Here is a 19361-nt window from a genome sequence, read left to right as displayed (position 1 = left end):
GCTGTGGTGCCCTGAGGCCATGGGGTGACCCTGCACTGGCCATGCTGGTCGGGGTGAGGAGCAGAACTTGCCAGAAAGGGATCACTGCTGCTAAGCCCCCTTCCATCTTCCCTCATTGCTCAGTAGCCAAGGACAGGGCTTGGCAGGACCAAGGGGTGTCTTCAGTTTCACAAAGGGCAGGGAAGGGCTGCACTAGATCAATCCCACAGGGTTTCCAGGACAGTGGACTGAACCATTGTTTAGTCTTATGTCCCTTTGGCCTGCTGCCTCCTGGCATTGCAGGGGCCTCATTAGCCCATGGGCTCTTCAGGTTCACCTTTCCTTCAAGGACACTCCACCTTGGATGGTCAGTCATTTTATGAGGTGCCACTCGTTGCTCACCCAGACTCACATGCTTTTCTGGGACATCCCCTGAGCTCTGCTGGCAACTCCAAGTTCCTCTCTAGGATAGCATTGGCCATCAGCCGCACCACAAGTGGGACAGTACCAGGAAGGACAATCAAAAGCCATTTGCACTCTTCTTGGACATGTGCCACCAATATCTTTATCAAAGATCTGAATGAGGGGATTGAGTGCACCCTCAGTAAGTTTGCAGATGACACCAAGCTAGGTGGGAGTGTTGATCTGCTGGAGGGTAGGAAGGCTCTACAGAGGGACCTGGACAGGCTGGATCCATGGGCCAAGGCCAACTGTACGAGGTTTAATAAGGCCAAGTGCCAGGTCCTGCATTTCGGTCACAACAATCCCAAGCAACACTACAGGCTTGGGGCAGAGTGGCTGGAAAGCTGCTCGGCAGAAAAGGACCTGGGGGTGCTGGTGGACGGCCAGCTTAACACGAGCCAGCAGCGTGCCCAGGTGGCCAAGAAGGCCATCAGCATTCTGGCTTGTATCAGGAACAGCGTGGCCAGCAGGAGTAGGGAAGTGATCGTGCCTCTGTACTCTGGTGAGGCCTCACCTCGAGTGCTGTGTTCAGTTCTGGGCCCCTCTGTACAAGAGGGACATTGAGGTGCTGGAGCGTGGCCAGAGGAGAGCTACCAGGCTGGTGAGGGGTCTGGAGACCAGGGCATATGAGGAGAGGCTGAGGGAGCTGGGCATGTTTAGCTTGGAGAAGAGGAGGCTGAGGGGAGACCTCATTGCCCTCTACAACTACCTGAAAGGAGGGTGGAGAGAGGTGGGTGTTGGCCTCTTCTCCCAGGGGAACAACGGCAGAACCAGAGGAAATGGTCTGAAGCTGCGGCAGGGGAGGTTTAGGTTAGATATCAGGAAGAATGACTTTACTGAAAGAGTGGTCAGGCACTGGAACAGCCTGCCCAGGGAGGCGGTTGAGTCCCCATCCCTCGAGGTATTTAAGAAATGTCTACATTTGGCACTTCAGGGCATGCTCTGAAGGGCAGAGATTGTAGGTTGTTTGTTTGCGGGTTGGTTTTTTTTTTGGTGTGTGTATGGTTGGACTGGATGATCTCAAAGGTCCTTTCCAACCATGAAGATTCTATGATTACATGATTCTATGATTCTAGGCCCAGCCCTTGGTCCCTAACAGATTCCCCTGCAACTCTGACCCTGTCCCCCTGAGTCTGTGGAGAGCCCCAGAACACCAAGAGAGCTTTTCATGGAACAGTTCCTTGGGTGCGTTCCTGATACCAGCTTTGGAAGAGCCATCCAACCTCTACCGCTGCCTTGAGGAGTCCCGTTAGTGACAGTGGTGCCAGTAGGAAGGCCCCCTCTGACACAGTGGTTCACATGGCCTGTTCCTGCCTGCAGCCACAGGGATGCCGCTGTAGAGACATCAGGACGGTCACAAGGTACACGAGACCTTAGGGGGAACACAAAGGCAAGGGCACAGCAGGATAGTGGGGGTGTGAGGAGAAACCAGCACTGGAAAGGCCACGTCCTGCTGCTGTCCTTGGCCATGGCTCCAGGGAAGCAGCAGCCCTGACTCGCAGACAGCAGAGGCAGAGTGCCCAGCGAGGCAGCCGGGGCAGCCCCAAGGGCCCCCAGGGCAGATCCTCCATGGAGCAGATGGGCATTTTCCTCCTGAACCCCTCCTGCATGCTGGGGCTGCTCGGCCAGCTCCGGAGGAGAAGTGAAGAGATGGAAGCAGAAACTAATAATTTTCTGCTGGCTTCTTTATTGAGTTTATCTAACCAGGGAGCGCAGATCCATACATACCTTAGGTATTTGGGTCAAGAGAAAAACATGTAGGAGACCAAGAAGAAAATCACAGGTATAAAGCAAACAAACAAACAAAACAACAACAACAAAACATTGAAAAAACACAACGAAATAAGAAAGACAAATATGAAGAATAGTTAGTCCTGCTTTTTCCTGATGTACAGTTGGAGCCGTAGTGGTATAATGGCCACCTTATTAATCTGAAGTAGACACCATTAAAATAGTTTCAAAACTCCATCCTTGACTTCCATGTTCCTCATGCTGTAGATGAGGGGGTTCACTGCTGGAGGCACCACTGAGTACAGCACTGTGATCACCAGATCCAGGGATGGGAAAGAGATGGAGGGGGGCTTCAGGTAAGCAAAAATGCCTGTGCTGACAAACAGGGAGACCACGGCCAGGTGAGGGAGGCACGTGGAAAAGGCTTTGTGCCGTCCCTGCTCAGAGGGGATCCTCAGCACGACCCTGAAGATCTGCACATAGGACAGCACGATGAACACAAAACACCCAAAAACTAACAAAGCACTTAATATGAGAAGCCCAGCTTCCCTGAGGTAGGCATCTGAGCAGGAGAGCTTGAGGATCTGGGGGATTTCACAGAAGAACTGGTCCACAGCATTGCCCTGGCAGAGGGGTAGGGAAAATGTACTGGCCGTGTGCAGGAGAGCATTGAGAAACCCAGTGCCCCAGGCAGCTGCTGCCATGTGGACACAAGCTCTGCTGCCCAGGAGGGTCCCGTAGTGCAGGGGTTTGCAGATGGCAACGTAGCGGTCATAGGACATGACAGTGAGAAGATAAACCTCTGTTGCAGCACAGAAAACAAAGAAAAAGACCTGTGCAACACATCCCAAGTAGGAAATATCACTGATGTCCCAGAGAGAATTGGCCATGGCTTTGGGGACAGTGGTGGAGATGGAGCCCAGGTCAAGGAGGGTGAGGTTGAGGAGGAAGAAGTACATGGGGGTGTGGAGGTGGTGGTCACAGGCGATGGTGGTGATGATGAGGCCGTTGGCCAGGAGGGCAGCCAGGTAGGTGCCCAGGAAGAGCCCGAAGTGCAAGAGCTGCAGCTCCCGTGTGTCTGCCAATGGCAGGAGGAGGAACTGGGTGATGGAGCTGCCATTGGACATTTGTTCACTCTGGGCATGAGGGACTGTTGAAAGAGGAGAAGACCTTGGCAAGTTAAGGCAGACTTCTTTGAGCCCATCCTATTCCATTTCCCAAAGTTTTCCCCCAAATGACTTCTCTTTCCTCAGAATAATTTCATTCATATCTTTTTGTGAGATCAGCTTTGTGCTGCTGAGGGCAGTATCGTTGCAGGGGCAGAGATTCAGTTGTTGATTTCCAATCCTCCCTGGATTATTCACTTCTAAGAGAAACAGATTTGGAATTTCAGTGCCCCCTCCTCAACTGAGAGATGAATTTCTCTGTCCCATCGCCCACCCAGACAACCCGGAGTAGAAGATTGGAAGAACAGGATCCTTCCCTTGCAGGTAGCCCCTGCCGTGCTGTGCTTCTTGAAAAATCTCCAGGGAACGTCCTGCAGTGATCTGCAGCTGTGAGCAGCCCTCACCCACGCAGCACCCTCTCAACAGCAGGACCCTCCCCTGCCAGCGGTTGCTCTTTCTCCAAAGCTTCTCCCCACATGCCCATGGGGGTCTCCCTGGGCAGGCTGAGAGCTGACCCTGGCAGCCGGCAGAGTCCCTGCCCCGGCACACAGACCCATGGGGTGCAGGGACCCTGCTCAAGGACAGCCCTGGGCACCCCTGCCTGCACACCCTGGCTTCACGGCTATTCACATTTCATAACAAGACCCCTCCTCCCCCTCCGCCTCCTTACAGATCCCATAAGCTGTGGCTGTGCCAGCTTTAGGAGATGCCTCCAGGAACTCCACCTGCATTGCCCTGCACCCAGAGGCTTACCGTGCCAAGGGCTGCAAGGATTTCTCCTCCAGTGAGCTCTCAGTCATCCTCCCAATCCTGACACCTTTAAGCTCTCTCTCTGCCTCGCTCATCTCCCTGAGACACCCAGGCAGTGCCCTCAGACCTGCTGCGCTTGGCAGAGGAGCTGCTCCTGGGCAGAGCTGTCTCGCTGAGGCGCTGCCCGCTTGCCATGAGCTCCCTCCATCCCAGGAGCCCAGCCCAGCTCAGACGCAGAGCACCAGCCCAAGGAGTTTTAATGACCCCTCTGGTGGGACTGATGCTGAGTCCACGAACCTCAGACACTGAGAGGAAGCTGAAAAAACCTCTCAAGAAGTCAAAGTCAGGTTCAAACTCCAAAGTTTCTTGGAGTGTTAATGGGTCCCACTGAGGGACACCACTGAGATGTTGTCCCCAGGGTCCAGTTAGAGCAGAAACTGGAGGCAGTGATGACAGGTCGAGAAAAGCAAGGTGAAGGTGGCTCTGATGCTGAGTAACCCTGGATGTGTTTCATTAGTGCAAAGGGCCAAGGCCTGACCCCATCGCCCAAAGGGCCAAGGCCTGACCCCCAGCCCCCAGGAAGGGAGATCCTGTCCCTCACTCCTTCCTCAGGGCTCTTCCTGGCACAGTGCGGTGTGGAGATGTGCAATGCCAAGGCCAGCACTATGGTACGACACCTCCCAGGCTCTGAAGTATGGACGAGGAGGCAATGAGACCCCAGTGCTGGAAGGATAACTTGACTCCTCGTAGGCATCAGTGGCAGAGACAACAGCCATAGCCCAAGACATGAAGAGGTTGACTCTGTTAGGGGCCTTTCAGCTTTGCTGCATCCCTGTGTCATCTCTACCACAGGCTGTCCTACGGTGCCCCATCACCTCTGCCTCTTTCCCTGCAGGCTGCAGTCATCCACCCGGCTGCCCCACCTTGCTGCCACCTTCCTTTGCTGAGGTCTCTCCATCCTCCCTGGCTCTTCCCCGAAACACAAAGCCTTGGGCTGATCCAGACTCTTTCTGGGTGGCGTGTTGCACCACAGCACTGCCCTTGGAATGACATTTCTTTCTCCTGGTGTCCAGTCTGCACCTCCCCAGCTGCATGTTGGGGCATTATTTCTTTCTCATGCTGTTTTCCACTACAAAGGAAAGCTCCACCGGCTCCACCAGCAGCCCTCAAGCACACTCAGGCTACTCCTGTACTGTCCTCAGTCTCTGCACCACTGAGCCCAGGGCCCTCAGCCTCTCGAGTCCTGCCGGCCACGTTATTCCTGATACAGGCCAGGATGCTATTGTCCTTCTCAGCCACGCTGGGCATGCTGCTGGCTCACATCCAGCCAGCTGTCAACTGACACCCCCCACGTCCTTTTTTGCCAGGCAGCTCTCCAGACACTCTTCCCCCAGCCTGTATCGCTGCATGGGGTTGTTGTGACCCAGGTGCGGGACCTGGCACTTGGCCTTGAGGAGCCTCATACCATTAGCCTCGGCCCATCGGTACAGCCTGCCCAGATCTGCCTCTGGAGCCATCCTACCCTCAAGCAGGTCGACAATCCCACCCAACCTGGTGTCGTCTGCACACTTACTGAGGGTGCACTCAATCCCCTCGTCCAAATCATTGATAAAGACATTAAAGAGAACTGGCCCGATACCGAGCCCTGGGGAACACCACTTGTGACCAGCTGCCAACTGGATTGAATTCCATTCACCACCACTCGTTGGGCCTGGCCATCGCCCTGGTTTTTACCCAGCAAAGCGTACACCTGTCCAAGCCATGGGCAGCCAGTTTCTCCAGGAGAATGCTGTGGGAAACAGTGTCAAAGGCTTTACTAGCCTCCAGGGAAACAACATCCACAGCCTTTCCTTCATCCACCAAGCGGATCACCCTGACATAGAAGGAGATCAGGTTTGTCAGGCAGGACCTGCCTTTCATGAACCCATGCTGACTGGGCCTGATCACCTGGTTGTCCTTCATGTGCCACATAATGGCACTCAGCATGATCTGTTCCATGGCCTTCCCAGGCACTGAGGTCAGACTGACAGGCCTGTAGTTCCCCAAATCTTCCTTCCGTCCTTTCTTGTGGATGGGCATCACATTTTCTAACCTCCAGTCAACTGGGACCTCCACGGTTCACCAGGACTGCTGGTAAATGATGGAAAGTGGCTCGGTGAGTACTTCTGCCAGCTCCTTCAGTACCCTCGTGTGGAGGCCACCTAGCCCCATAGACTTGTGTATGTCTAGCTGTTGGAGCAGGTCCCTCACCATCTCCCTTTGGATTATGGCGGCTTCATTCTGCTCCCTGCCCCTGTCTACAAGCTCAGGGGTCTGGGTACTCAGGGAACAACCCACTCTACTACTAAAGAAGGAGTCAAAGGCGGCACTAAGTACCTCAGCCTTTTCCTCATCCTTTGTCACTATGTTACTGCCTTCATCGGATAAAGGATGGAGATTCTCCCGAGTCCTCCTTTTGTTACTAGTGTGTTTATAGGGACTTTTCTTATTGTTCTTAACATCCAAATTCAGCTTAAGTTCTCGTTGGGCTTTGGCCCTGCTAATTTTCTCCCTACATAGCCTTACAACATCCTTGTAGCCTTCCTGAGTGGCCTTCTTCCAAAGACCATAAACTCTCCTTTTTTCCCTGTGTTGTAACCGTATCTCTCTGTTCAGCCAGGCTGTCTTTTTTCCCTGATGTCTCATTTTACAGCACATGGGGACAGCCTGCTCCTGCACTTTTAAGACTTTCGTCTTGAAAAATGTCCAGCCTTCCTGGACTCCTTTGCCCTTCAGGACTGCCTGCCAAGTGGCTCTGTCAAGCAGCCTCCTGGAAAGACCAAAGTCTGCCCTCTGGAAGTCCATGGTGGCAGTTCTGCTGACCACCCTCCTTGCTCCTCTGAGAATTGAAAATAATTTCATGGTCACTATGCCCAAGATGGCCTCCAGCTGTCACATCCCCCGCAAGTCTTTCTCCAGTTACAAACAACAGGTCCAGCAGGGCTCTTTCCCTTGTCAGCTCCCTCACCAGCTGTGTCAGGAAGCTCTCCGCAACACACTCCAGGAACTTCCTAGGCTGTTCCCTCTCAGCCGTATTGTGCTCCCAGCTGATATCGGGTAGGTTGAAGTCTCCCACCAGGGCAAGGGCCAGCGATCATGAGATTTCTCCCAGCTGCTTGTACGGTATTTCATCCACCTCTGCATCCTGGTTGGGCAGTGTATAACAGACTCCCACCATGATATCTGTCTTATTGGCCCTCCCCCTGATTCTCACCCATAAACACTCAACCCTATTGTCACCATCATTAAGCTCCTGACATTCCTAACACTCCCTCACATACAAAGCCACCCCACCTCCTCTCCTTCCTTGCCTGTCCCTTCTGAAGAGTCTGTAGCCATCTAATGCAGCACTCTGGTTGTGCGACTCATCCCACCACGTTTCTGTGATGGCGACTACATCATAGTTTTCCTGCTGCACAATGGCTTCCAGCTCCTCCTGTTTGTTGCCCATGCTGCGTGCATTAGTGTAGACGTGTTATGTTTTCAGAAAACCCATAACAATTTCTTGTCATTTGGACAACTATTCTATCACCCAGTGACCCCTCCCCACACAGAAAGGGGAATCAGGGAAAGCAAGGAAACATGAGGGTTGAAATATAAATAGATTTAATAGGATAAGACTAAATAATTAACAATAATGTTAAAGCACCAGTATTAATCCCAATACTAATATAAGATGTACAAGAATTATACTCAGCCAATTCTATCAGTAGGAAGCTGTGCACTCCCAGCAGGGGAGAGTAAATGTTGGACACTGCAAAAGCAACGGCTTCAGGAGGGAGGGAAGGGCTCAGGGGTCCGGCACCAGGGCAAGGACTTTCTCTAGACCACAGCCATCAAGGGAGAGAGAAACGACGCAGCAAACTTTCTCATTTGTATCGAATGTGACGTTCATGGTATGAAATAATCCTGTTGGCCAGCCTGGGTCAAATGCCCAGGCCTCGCTCCTCCTCGTACCTGCACCTGCCAAGGCTTGAAAACACCGAGGCCTTGAATCCCACGTAGCTTAGCTGGCTATAAAGCAAATATTTTCACGAATTCAGACACTAGAATCTTCTAAGAGTGACGTTTTCCCAGACATTAGAAGATAAATTAGTCCTGTGTTGCTCAACCCAGGACAAGAAGCACTTCAGCTGGGCTACTGGTCCTGCCACCTTTTTGCTGGAAGAAGGCTTGACTTCTACCTGACCATTCCCAGGCGCAGCCATAGTTTCTAAGCCATCAAAGACCCTTGCCTCTCTGCTGCTGGATTCATCCCCTTTCCCCTTCAAATCTAGTTTAAAGCCCATTTGATGAGCCCTGCCAACTCCTGTGCAAGGATACTTTTCCCCTTTGGAGACAGGCGTACCCCATCTGTCTCGAGCAGGCCTGGTGTCGTGTAAACCATCCCGTGATCAAAAAAAAACAAAGTCCTGCCACTGGCACCAGGCTCAGAGCCAAGTATTGATCTTCCAGCTCTTCCTGTTGCTTTCCTCATCCTTCCCTGTGACTGGGAGGACCGAGGAGAACATGACTTGCAGTCCTGACCCTTTAACCAGTCATCCCAAGGCCCAGAAGTCTCTCTTGATCGCACTTGTGTTTCTTGTTAACAGATCACCTCTGCCGGTCTGAAAAATTAGTAGTGGGTAATAATCTGAGGGTCTTACCAGGGAGGGAAGTTTTCTTTTTATATCTTTAACCTGGGCCCCAGGGAGGCAGCAGACTTCCCTGAGAAGTGGGTCAGTTCTGCATATTGGGCCTTCCGTTCCCTTCCTTGTAGGGAGTCACCTACAACAATGACCGGTCTTTTTTCCTTAACTGAAGATGTTTTGATGGGAGGTGTAGTCTGATTTAACTTTGGTGACACCTCTGTGGACACTGAATTATCTTCCTCGTCATGATTGAGTTCCCCTTGCAGAGCCTCATACTTATCTTTAAGGGTACCTGGGAAGGTGGGGGAGTTAGTGGGGAGACACGCCTGCTTCGCTGGGCAGAAACATGCTCCTACAGCCCCCTCTCCTCTAAGTTACCTTGTTCGGCTAGGCAGAGAGAGGACAGGGAATTGTCTGTCCACCATGTGGACTTGTGTACGTTCAGGTTCCTCAGGTGGCGGAATGCTCGGTGTTAATTTGCCTTTGACCCCGATCTGTGCGTTCTTGGCTCCAGACCTGGAATCCAGTTCCTGTCCGTCATTGAGTCCAGTCTGGGCCCTCCCCAGTGCCTGACAGTGACATCATCCTGGGAGCTTGATACAGTTTTCTATATATTGTATCTATTTCATTATTTCCTTTTTATTTTATTACAAGTATTTAATTAAAGTAGATTAGTTCCTTCTAAACTCATAAATCTCTTTCTTTCCTTCCTCTCCTCAGAGTGAGAGCTGGGGGAGAGCATCTGTCGTCGGTCATTGGCCAACTCGGCCTAAACCAGGGCAATACGGAAACACACTTCAGTGCTGCATATGCATTTGGGCTAAAAACCCCACTGGGCTAGTTTTTCAGAGACAGTTTCAGAGTGGCAAAGCAGATTCAGCACATAAATGCTTATTTTTGCTGGGGTAGAGTTGATTTTCTTCACAGTAGCTGGTATGGGGCTGTGTTTTGGATTTGTGCTGGAAACAGCGTTGATAAGACAGGGATGTTTCCACTATTGCTGAGCAGGGCTTACACAGCACCATAGCCTTTTCTGCTCCTCACACCACCCCACCAGCAAGTAGGCTGGGAGTGCACGAGAAGTTGGGAGGGGACACAGCTGGGACAGTGGACCCCGATCAAAGGGATATCCCGTACCACGTAGCATCATGCTCAACCATATAAATCTGGGGGAAGAAGAAGGAAGGGAGGGATGTTTGGAGTTACGGCATTTTGTCTTCCCAAGTAATCATTACGTGGTATGGAGCCCTGCCTTCCTGGAGGTGGCCGAACACCTGCCTGCCAATGGGAAGTACTGAATTTATTCCTTGTTTTGCTTCGCTTAAGTGTGCGGCTTTTGCTTTACCAATTAAATTGCTTGATCTCAGCCCCGGAGTTTGCTCACTTTTACCCTTCTGATTCTCTCTCCCATCCCACTGGTGGGAAGTGAGTGAGTGACTGTGTAGTGCTTAGTTGCCGGCTGGTGTTAAACCACAACAAACAGAAACTCCACCATTCTCTGGGACCCCATTCCGGTGCTGGACTGTCCTCCTGGTGACCTTTTTATCTTTTATTTTTATGTCAGGTTAGTCAAGAATTACACAACTCAGAGCAAGACATCATAGCAGGGGGAGATGCTTTGAAGCCCTTCATATCTTTGAACACTTTTAAGGTGATTCCATGCAGGGATGCTGTAGAAGATAGCCCATGGGGTCTTGCAAGCGATTTCTCAAACGTGAGGCTGGTCGTCGCTTCACCACTTGTCTCACTTTCTGGGCATCAATGGCTACTGACCATGCTTTGACTATTTCCCTTTAACATTATTTGGTCAGACACAGCTTGAAGTAGCTGTTTGAATTAAACTACTCAGAGGCGCTGAAGATGCTTTAGAGTACAAAGATATCAAGGTGGGACACGACATAGGAGGAATGCCTCAGGACACCTTTCCCCTTCTTGAGGAGGATGAAAGCCAGGCCGGACACATGGTTTTGTTTCAGCAGGTATGAGATGCCTTTCTTCAGGCAACCATGTACCCCAGTGGGACTTCTTTGGGACTATTTGAGAGGATTTTACGTACTCTGTAGTACCACTTTGTCCGTAGGAGTCTCTTCAAGGCAATTCTCACTTCCTTATTCCTCAGGCTATAGATGACAGGGTTAAACACTGGGGTAAAAATTGTGTAAAACAGGGCAAGGTATTTGTCGGTGTCTACGGAATCCCTTGACCGTTGCTTTAAGTAGACGACTGTGGCCGAGCCATAGAAGAGTGTCACCACCGCGAGGTGTGAGGAACAGGTGGAAAAGGCTTTGTGTCTGCCCAGAACTGAAGGTATTTTCAGAATTGCCCTGATAATTTTAATGTAAGAAATAACTATTAAGGAGAAGGGAAAGATTGCAAATACCAGGATGATGGTGTACAGTGTCACTTGGTTCCAGAATGTGTCTGCACAGGCCAGCTCCAGCAGAGGGGGGACATCACAAAAAAAGCGATGAAGGTCATGGGATGCACAGAGGGCAAAGTGAACACCTGGTAGGTCTGTCCTACTTGCACTGGTACGACAGCCACCCACGACCCCACCACCGGTCTGATGCAGAGACCCCTCCTCATGATGAGGGGGTAGTGCAGGGGGTCACAGATGGCTATGTAGCGGTCATAGGCCATGACAGCCAGGAGAAGGCACTCAATGCTGCCCAGCAACACCAGGAAATACAGCTGGGCAGCATAGCCAAGGAAGGAGGTCCTGCCATCCTCCAGCAGGAAAACCACCAGCATTTTTGGCAGAGTGACTGATGTGTAGCAGATCTCCAGGAAGGACAAGTTCCTCGGGAAGAAATACATGGGGCTGTGGAGGCTTGAGTCCACCACTGTGATGAGTGCAATCACGCTGTTCTCTGTGAGGACCATGAGGTAGATGACCAGGAATGCTGTGAAGCACAAGCCCTGCAGGCTGGAGTGGTCAGAAAATCCCAGAAGAATGAATCCAGATCCACCGGTGTGATTCTCCAGGCCTTTTCTTTGGGGCATTTTTCCTGCACAGAGCAATTCAAACAACAGGCTCTCAGAGGATGCTGGTGGCCTGTCCACCATCACACACACTTCAAGCCTAGAGAAAGACTACAAACATCAGCATACACGCCATTGCAGGATTAGGAGAGCTCGACCAAGATAGGCATGAATGTTTGGAAATCTAACGTGGGTCGCTTGCGGAGGGGAGGTTTGTAAAGAGAGAGACCAGAGTCCTTGAGCCTGAATGACTGGGGGTTTTATTGTCATATGGGTAAAAGAAACTTGACTTTCTCCTTTAGAGGTGATTTTATTAAATAGAGTACCTATTGAAAGATGAGAGAAAAGGAAGAAAAGAGACAAATACTAGTGCCTTTAAGGACAGCCTTACTTACGTTCCTTGTCCAGATCTCATAAGAGGTGCATTTAATGTAAGAACATTAAGAAGGAATAGGGTTAAAAGGGGGGAAGGAAGAAAAAGGGGAAGACAAAGCAAGGCAAGGCTAGGCAAGGAGAGGCAAACAAACCAAAGCAAGGCAAGGTATGACTTGATTCTTAGACCTTAGTGAGAGAGATTAATCCCAGCTCTCCTCACATGGGAGAGCTCATCCCCTGACACTGCATCCACACACAAAGATCTGGGAGACTATCTTAGATCTGAATCATCAGTTTTTGCCTAGTGAAGGGTGAATACCATCAGAAGTAACACAGGCTTCTCTCTGCCAAAGAATCCAGTGACACTGATGCATCCATGGCACATTTAAACAAGACAGAGAAGCAGCAGGTTATGCTTAAATTACCAGTTTTCAGGGTGCTAAAAGACATTTTTGTGCAAGCAAGAAAACTGCTTTATGCAGGTTTCAATCATACGGAGAAGAAAGTGACTAAAAGCGTGTGATATCCCCATGACACCCAATTTTCCCGCACAGGTCAGGCATCTATAACTTTTGAATAAGTCCCGAATCATTCAGCATTCCCAAACCTGCTGCTCTGTCGCTTGGATTTCTGACAGCTTACAAATGCAGGCGAGGGCCCATTCGCTCTGATCCCAACCCTGCAAGCCCTCACAGAAGCAGAGCAGTGCTCTTGCTGCCTGGGGAGCTCAGCCCTCCCTTCACATTGCCCCCCTTCCCAGAGCAGAAGGGCTTCTTGCTGGGCACACCTGAAGGGTGTCAGCTACAATCAAGCAGCACCACAACAGCAGGTGGCTTCTTATGGAGAAGGGACTCAGCTGAGAGATGTTTAAGAATCTCAGTTTGAGGTGGGGTCAAGTGGTCATTGCATGAGGAATATGCCATTTGCAGCCTGGATATCTAGGTAACTCAGCTCTTGTCAGGGTCAATGGAGAAACAAGGAACACAGTATATGAGAACTGAAAAACAGTTCATCTGACCCAAGGGTCTGACTTGGGTGACACACAGTGGTGCCTCCAGCCTCCAGATCACGAGGAAGCGAAAGGCGACTGCTCAGGCCTTGAGACAGCACTGACAAGGTGATACCAGCTTGTCTGTCCATCCCAGTTGTGCTCCCACTATGCTCAAGTTTGTTTCTTTTGTGACAAACTTACTATGGTAATCATTGCCTGATAGGATGATACAGATTTCATTACACACGTGCTGTTGGGTTAAGATAAGTGTTAGGTCAGGGTTAGTTAAGGTTCATGTTCAGGCTTAAATTAGAGCTAGAGTTCATGTGGTTTAGGGTTAGATTTCAAATAGGTTGGGGTTTGGTTAGGGTAAGGTTGGGGTGCGGGTTACAGTTAGAGTTGAGGGTTATGACCTGGGGTTGGGGTAGAGCTAGGGTCAGGCAGTGATTAGGGTTAGGATTAAGATAAGGTCAGGGTTATGTTCAGAGCAGGGTTAGGTTATGGTTCGGGCAGGGTGGGGTTAGGGTTAGACACCTGCTGGACAGTGTGCGTCTTGCTGTGCTCCCCTTCCAGTGCGTGCCACGGTCATTAAAATCCCCAATAAGACCTGGCAATTCTTTGGGTTTCTTGAATAAGCCTTTCTCCGCTTCCTTATACTGATTGCGGGTGCTTTGTCTCCCACCAGGGTGGCACACTAAGAGGCCTCTCCTCTGATCCTCACCCACAAAGGACTCACCCAACCTCTTGCACATCCCATAGAGGAGCTCCATAAGAAAAGACAGCAGGAAAAGATGAAGAGTTCACCAATCCCAGTTTCAGCATTGAGCCAGCCAAAACTCAGGGGAAGTCTTGTAGGAGCAACCTTCTGTAAATCCACCCCCATCATACTCGTCTCCCTCCCCTTTTATGTTTGCCGAATTAGCACGGCCCACCCCACTCGTTATGGGGCAGTTCCATCTCAGACGTCTCCCCCTCCCGGCTGATGTGTAGCATCATTTGGGTGGGGAGAGAACTATAGTCATACATGTTTAGCATGATCTCTATAATCTTCATTAGCATATGCAGGGGTGTGCGCTTTCATATGTATTTCATGGATAATGAAGCAAAGGTCACGTCTCAGACACAATGGCCTTGAGAACTGAGAACTAGCAAGCTCACCACACGAGTGGCAGAGCTATCTTGTCTTCACAAGACGGTTCTCCCACACTTTCCGGTGCCAGAACTGTGAGCCTTATCAGTTCTTTGAAGGCCAGGCCTGCATTATTTATTTCCTTGCGAGTGTTGGAGGCCTTCCATTGAAGGCTTGGAGGGCATTCTGCCCCTTAGCAGGGAATTTACAGTCCGTCTCTTACAACTAGCAGCCGGAGCTTTCCCAGCACTCCTCGCCATTTCTTCCACCAGTATCAAAACTCTGTGGTAGTACATGGGACTCCAGCTCCTCAGCTCTGTGCCCCAGGCTGAGGGTGTTGGTGCACTTTTGGTGCACTGCATCACTTCGGCTGGAGCAGTGGGGCCATGCTCAGCCTTGTCACTAAGTACCAAGTCCCCAAGCCCCAGTATGTGCAATGCTTTGCTTGAGACCAGAGACATGCTGGAGTGGACGAAGGGCAGCAATGTGAAAGCACCAAAAGTGAAAATCCTGTTCACCCAGAGGCCAGAAAAGCAGGTCTGGGCTCCGTAGCCCTGCCAGGAAAAGGCTTTGATGCTCCCAAAGGGCTGTGCTGGAGGGGAAGTTGATCTCCAGGAGGACAAGGTGCTGCTGAAAATGTCCTTGGGTGTGGAGATGCTGTGATCGAGGAGCACTGTGACAATCAGTTGCCTCTTCCTTGGTTATATCACCGAGGGGCTCAGCAAAGGATTGTTGGAAGAAGACCCAGCAGAGTCCGGGTGCAGCCAAATGAGTTGAGCCCTCAGTGTGATGGGCTTCTTGTTCATGACCTGCTCTGCATCAACTGGGTGGAGATGGGTCAGACTGGGCCTCACTGCAGTGGTGGGTTTCGGTTGCTGATGGACAGAAACCAAACCTGCCTGGGCTGCCACATAGGCTTGCCCAAAGGAACCAAATCTGTCTGCAATGCTCTCTGGGGTCTCTGTCATGCACCTGCTCTGATCAGGAATGGCTTTCCCGTAGGTGCTCTGCTGTCCCTGCCAGCAACCTGCAGTTGTTCTGGAGGGCGCTGGCATCTCAGGTGGCACAACAAGCCGTATGTGGCCACTGAGGAGCTGTCCTGAATTAGGTTGAGCAACGGGGGAAGGTCCATGAGACACCTGCCACTACAGTCAGCAGAGATCTAGGAAATACAGCTGGTGGAGAAGAGAAAGAGAGGGACTTAGCTGCATTTGGTCAGATGACTACCTCTGTAGGTGCTGTGGATGTAAGGAATATTGAAGGTTTTATCTGTCCAAAATGTAACATCTACTTTCATTTCCATCTACCAAAGAAATTCCTCACCAGGCTCCATGATGTTGCCCCCAGATGCTGCCTTGTGTCTCAGCATTGCTGCATTAGAGCTTGCAGTCACCTGCACACATCCTGGGCAAACTCTGGTGTCACCTCAAATGTCACCAGGTGTTCCCACCTGAACAACTCCCTCACTCTCCATCAATTAGCAAGGGAGTGGACACAAACAGCTCACTTGCAGGTGCTCATCTTGTGCACACCTGAACTGAGGCAAGAAGAATCCCACCTCCTGTGGGTTTGTAGCAGGCATGGGAGGGAGCTGAGTCCCCTTCTGGCCCCAGGGCTACAGAGCCGGGATGAGATGCCTTGATTGACTCAGCTGAATTCCTTCCCTCAGCAGGAGGGATAAATGCGATTACTCCCTATCCCTGTCTGGGTGTCCTGACAAATGATGGGATGAGAAAATATGATTCTTGAGACTCACTGTTTTGCCAATACATGAAATGACAGCGCAGGAAGGAAGAGCCTCTCCCCAGCTTACTGATTGCTTCATCCTGTTTCCCAGCAGGTTCCCTGGAGCCCCATAGACACCTGGAGGGAGCCCCGAGGGGGCAGAGAAGGGCTGCCTTGGGCTGGTCCTCTGTGCCTGAGCTGGGCTGGGCTCCTGGCATGGAGGGAGCTCGTGGCAAGCGGGCAGCACTGCAGAGAGACAGCTCTGCCCAGGAGCAGGGCTGCGGGCGCTGCCTGCGGGCACCAAAGGGGAGTGAGGCAGAGCGAGGTTAAAGGCAGTCAGCAGCGGGAGGGTGCTGAGAGTTCGCTGGCGGTGGATTCTTCCCAGCCCTTGACACGGTAAGTCTCAAGCTGCAGGGAAGTAAAGATGCAGTTCCTGGAGGGACCTCCTAGAGCTGGTTCCTCCCTCGTAGGATCTGTCAGAGTAACTCTCACAGTTTCCATAGCATAGAGGAGGAGGACGTGCTCCTGAGCAGGGATTCTCTGCTGCACTGTCAGAGGGAGAGGGCATGACGGCTGCCTTTCTTCCAGGGACGTCTGCAGGGTGTAAAGCCGGCTGTGCAGCCAGGGGTGCCCAGGGCTGTCCTTCCGAGCTGGGTCCCTGCACCCAGGGGCTGTGTGCTGGGGCAGGGACATATCTCCTGCCAGGGTCAGCTCTCGTCCAGCGCAGGGACCTCTCCATGAAGATTCTGAAGGGAAAAGCTGCGGGTGGAAGGAGCAACTGCTGTCAGGGAAGGGTCCTACTGCATTCAAGAGGGTGCTGCATGGGTCAGGGCTGCCGACCGCTCCAGATCACCCCCAGAACACTGGCAGAGGCAGGATTTATAGAGGAAGCCCAGGGCAGGTCTACCTTAAAGATGAAGACCTTTCCATTGTCTGTGCTACAGCTTTCTCTGAAGGGAAAAGGGAAAGAAGCTGTCTAGTTTTAATAAATCACTAAACTCTTACACTAAAGGATCAGCAGATCTGCCAGAAACCGCACAAAGTGCCTTCACCCACCCCTCTCCCTACACACAGCACCAGCAGCACCTTTGCTTCCAGCATCGGGCTTTCTCTCATCTCCTCCTTAGGAGCCACAAAGAGGGAGATGGCCCTGGGCAGTGCCCAGCTGCCAGGAGGGGTCTGCAGGGCAGAGCTGAGCCCCCAGCGCGTGGGATGGGCTCTGGGAGCAGGGACAGGGAGGAGACGTGGGCACAGAGCAGCAGCTCCTGGCAGGGGCAGCTCCAGGCAGCAGAGAGCCACTCCACCCGGCTGCATCCCTCTCTGCTCCGCTGCACAGGGAAAGAGAAAGCAGATGGGAGAAACCGACTTTGAAACTGGACCCTTCCCCAAACAGTAACAATAGTCCATTTTCTTCTTCAAGGACATTGTCAGGGGGACCATTGTCCAATGGAGAGAGGTGTAAGCACAGGAGACCTGGGTGGTGCCCAGCAGGTCACTGGTGTGCAGAGCAGCTCTCCTGACTCTGCACTAGGGCACAGAGAGCACTTTTGTCCCTCAGGGCTCAGCAGTGTTCAGGCAAAAGGCAATGGGAATGAGAAGGATTTCTGCCCCTGCAAGGAAAGTGCCCTCAGTAGCACAAAGCTGATCTCACAAAAAGGAGCCGAATTAAATTATACCAAAGGAAGAGAAGTCCCTTTGGGGAGATCTTTTCGAAAACAGAATGAGGTGGGGTCAAAGAAGTCTGCCTTAACTTGCCAAGGTCTTTCCCTCTTTCAACAGTCCCCCATGCCCAGAGTGAACAAATGTCCAACAGCAGCTCCATCACCCAGTTCCTCCTCCTGGCATTGGCAGACACACGGGAGCTGCAGCTCTTGCACTTCGGGCTCTTCCTGGGCATCTACCTGGCTGCCCTCCTGGCCAACGGCCTCATCATCGGCGCTATAGCCTGTGACCACCACCTCCACACCCCCATGTACTTCTTCCTCCTCAACCTCGCCCTCCTTGACCTGGGCTCCATCTCCACCACTGTCCCCAAAGCCATGGCCAATTCCTTCTGGGACACCAGGGCCATCTCCTATGCAGGATGTGCCGCACAGGTCTTTTTCTTTGTTTTCTGTGCTGCAACAGAGGTTTATCTTCTCACTGTCATGTCCTATGACCGCTACGTTGCCATCTGCAAACCCCTGCACTACGGGACCCTCCTGGGCAGCAGAGCTTGTGTCCACATGGCAGCAGCTGCCTGGGGCACTGGGTTTCTCAATGCTCTCCTGCACACGGCCAGTACATTTTCCCTACCCCTCTGCCAGGGCAATGCTGTGGACCAGTTCTTCTGTGAAATCCCCCATATCCTCAAGCTCTCCTGTTCAGATGCCTACCTCAGGGAACTTGGGCTTCTTATATTAAGTGCTTTGTTAGTTTTTGGGTGTTTTGTTTTTATTGTCCTGTCCTACGTGCAGATCTTCAGGGCCGTGCTGAGGATCCCCTCTGAGCAGGGACGGCACAAAGCCTTTTCCACGTGCCTCCCTCACCTGGCCGTGGTCTCCCTCTTTATCAGTACTGGCATATTTTCTCACCTGAAGCCCCCCTCCATCTCCTCCCCATCGCTGGATCTGGTGATGGCAGTGCTGTACTCAGTGGTACCTCCAGCAGTGAACCCCCTCATCTACAGCATGAGGAACCAGGAGCTCAAGGAGTCCATTAGGAAAGTCATTTATTGGATGTTTGTCAATGTTGATAAATTTTCCATCACTGTCCACAAATGACATCTACAGTATCCCAATGCAGGCCTGTACTCTGTTTATTGTTTTTTCTTCTTTTTTTGTGTGTTTTTTTTTTATTTGCTAGCATTTCCTGTAGTGTTGTTTATGGTTATTACATTCCTAAATAATTGTTTGTATTTAGCTCATTCTCCTGAGACATGAGCCCATCTCCCTCTGTCACCTGAAACCTGTATAAATGTTTTTCTAGCGCAATTTGAAAGCTGACTCTTTTGTAGCCTCTCTCTAATACAGTGACATCTTCCCTGTGCAGTTCCTCAAGTTTTGGCTGTTCTTCCAAAGCTGATGTCAACAACAGGCCCCGATATTTCACCCCAAAAGGGCCCGAGTAAAAAGCTCTTTGTCACAGTGGAAGCTGTTAGAGAATAAGGGTTGGACTTAGGACTCATCTGTTGTTGTCTCTTGACGGTGGAGATGGTGAATGGTCACTGAGATACTGTCATAGTGCACTGTCCCAGCGTGTGACAGGGCAGAGGACATACTCCAGGAGAAGGATCTGGAGCTGCCTGGAGAGCCTGCGAGATAGGCATGGACTGTGTGCGCCTTGGGTGGTCAGTGACTGGAGCCTCACAAGGTGAGGGATTGCCCAAAGTGGAGGCACCCAAAGGGAAAGCACTAAATCCA

General features: G+C 51.5%; 2 protein-coding genes and 1 pseudogene across 2 annotated transcripts; 1 reads left to right on the top strand and 2 right to left on the bottom strand.

Moving 5' to 3' along the window:
- Nucleotides 1-1795: 1795 nt before the first annotated feature.
- LOC128901382 (olfactory receptor 14J1-like) lies at nucleotides 1796-3275 on the bottom strand (the record flags this gene model as incomplete). The annotated part of the gene is made up of 2 exons (XM_054183345.1): nucleotides 1796-1813; nucleotides 2457-3275. Coding segments are annotated over 2 exons (837 nt in total), but the record flags the coding sequence as incomplete, so codon positions are not given.
- Nucleotides 3276-10754: 7479 nt separating this feature from the next.
- LOC128901381 (olfactory receptor 10AG1-like) lies at nucleotides 10755-11761 on the bottom strand (annotated as a pseudogene).
- Nucleotides 11762-16084: 4323 nt separating this feature from the next.
- LOC128901380 (olfactory receptor 14A16-like) lies at nucleotides 16085-18722 on the top strand. The gene is made up of 2 exons (XM_054183344.1): nucleotides 16085-16192; nucleotides 17740-18722. Exons 1-2 carry the CDS (start codon nucleotides 16177-16179, stop codon nucleotides 18720-18722), a joined length of 999 nt encoding a protein of 332 aa, XP_054039319.1. The 5' UTR covers nucleotides 16085-16176.
- Nucleotides 18723-19361: the final 639 nt, after the last annotated feature.

The sequence above is a fragment of the Rissa tridactyla genome, chromosome 25, assembly GCF_028500815.1.
Source record: "Rissa tridactyla isolate bRisTri1 chromosome 25, bRisTri1.patW.cur.20221130, whole genome shotgun sequence".
Taxonomy (NCBI): Eukaryota; Metazoa; Chordata; class Aves; order Charadriiformes; family Laridae; genus Rissa; species Rissa tridactyla.
Note: the sequence above shows the minus strand (reverse complement) of the source record. Positions and strands in the feature narration are given on the sequence as shown.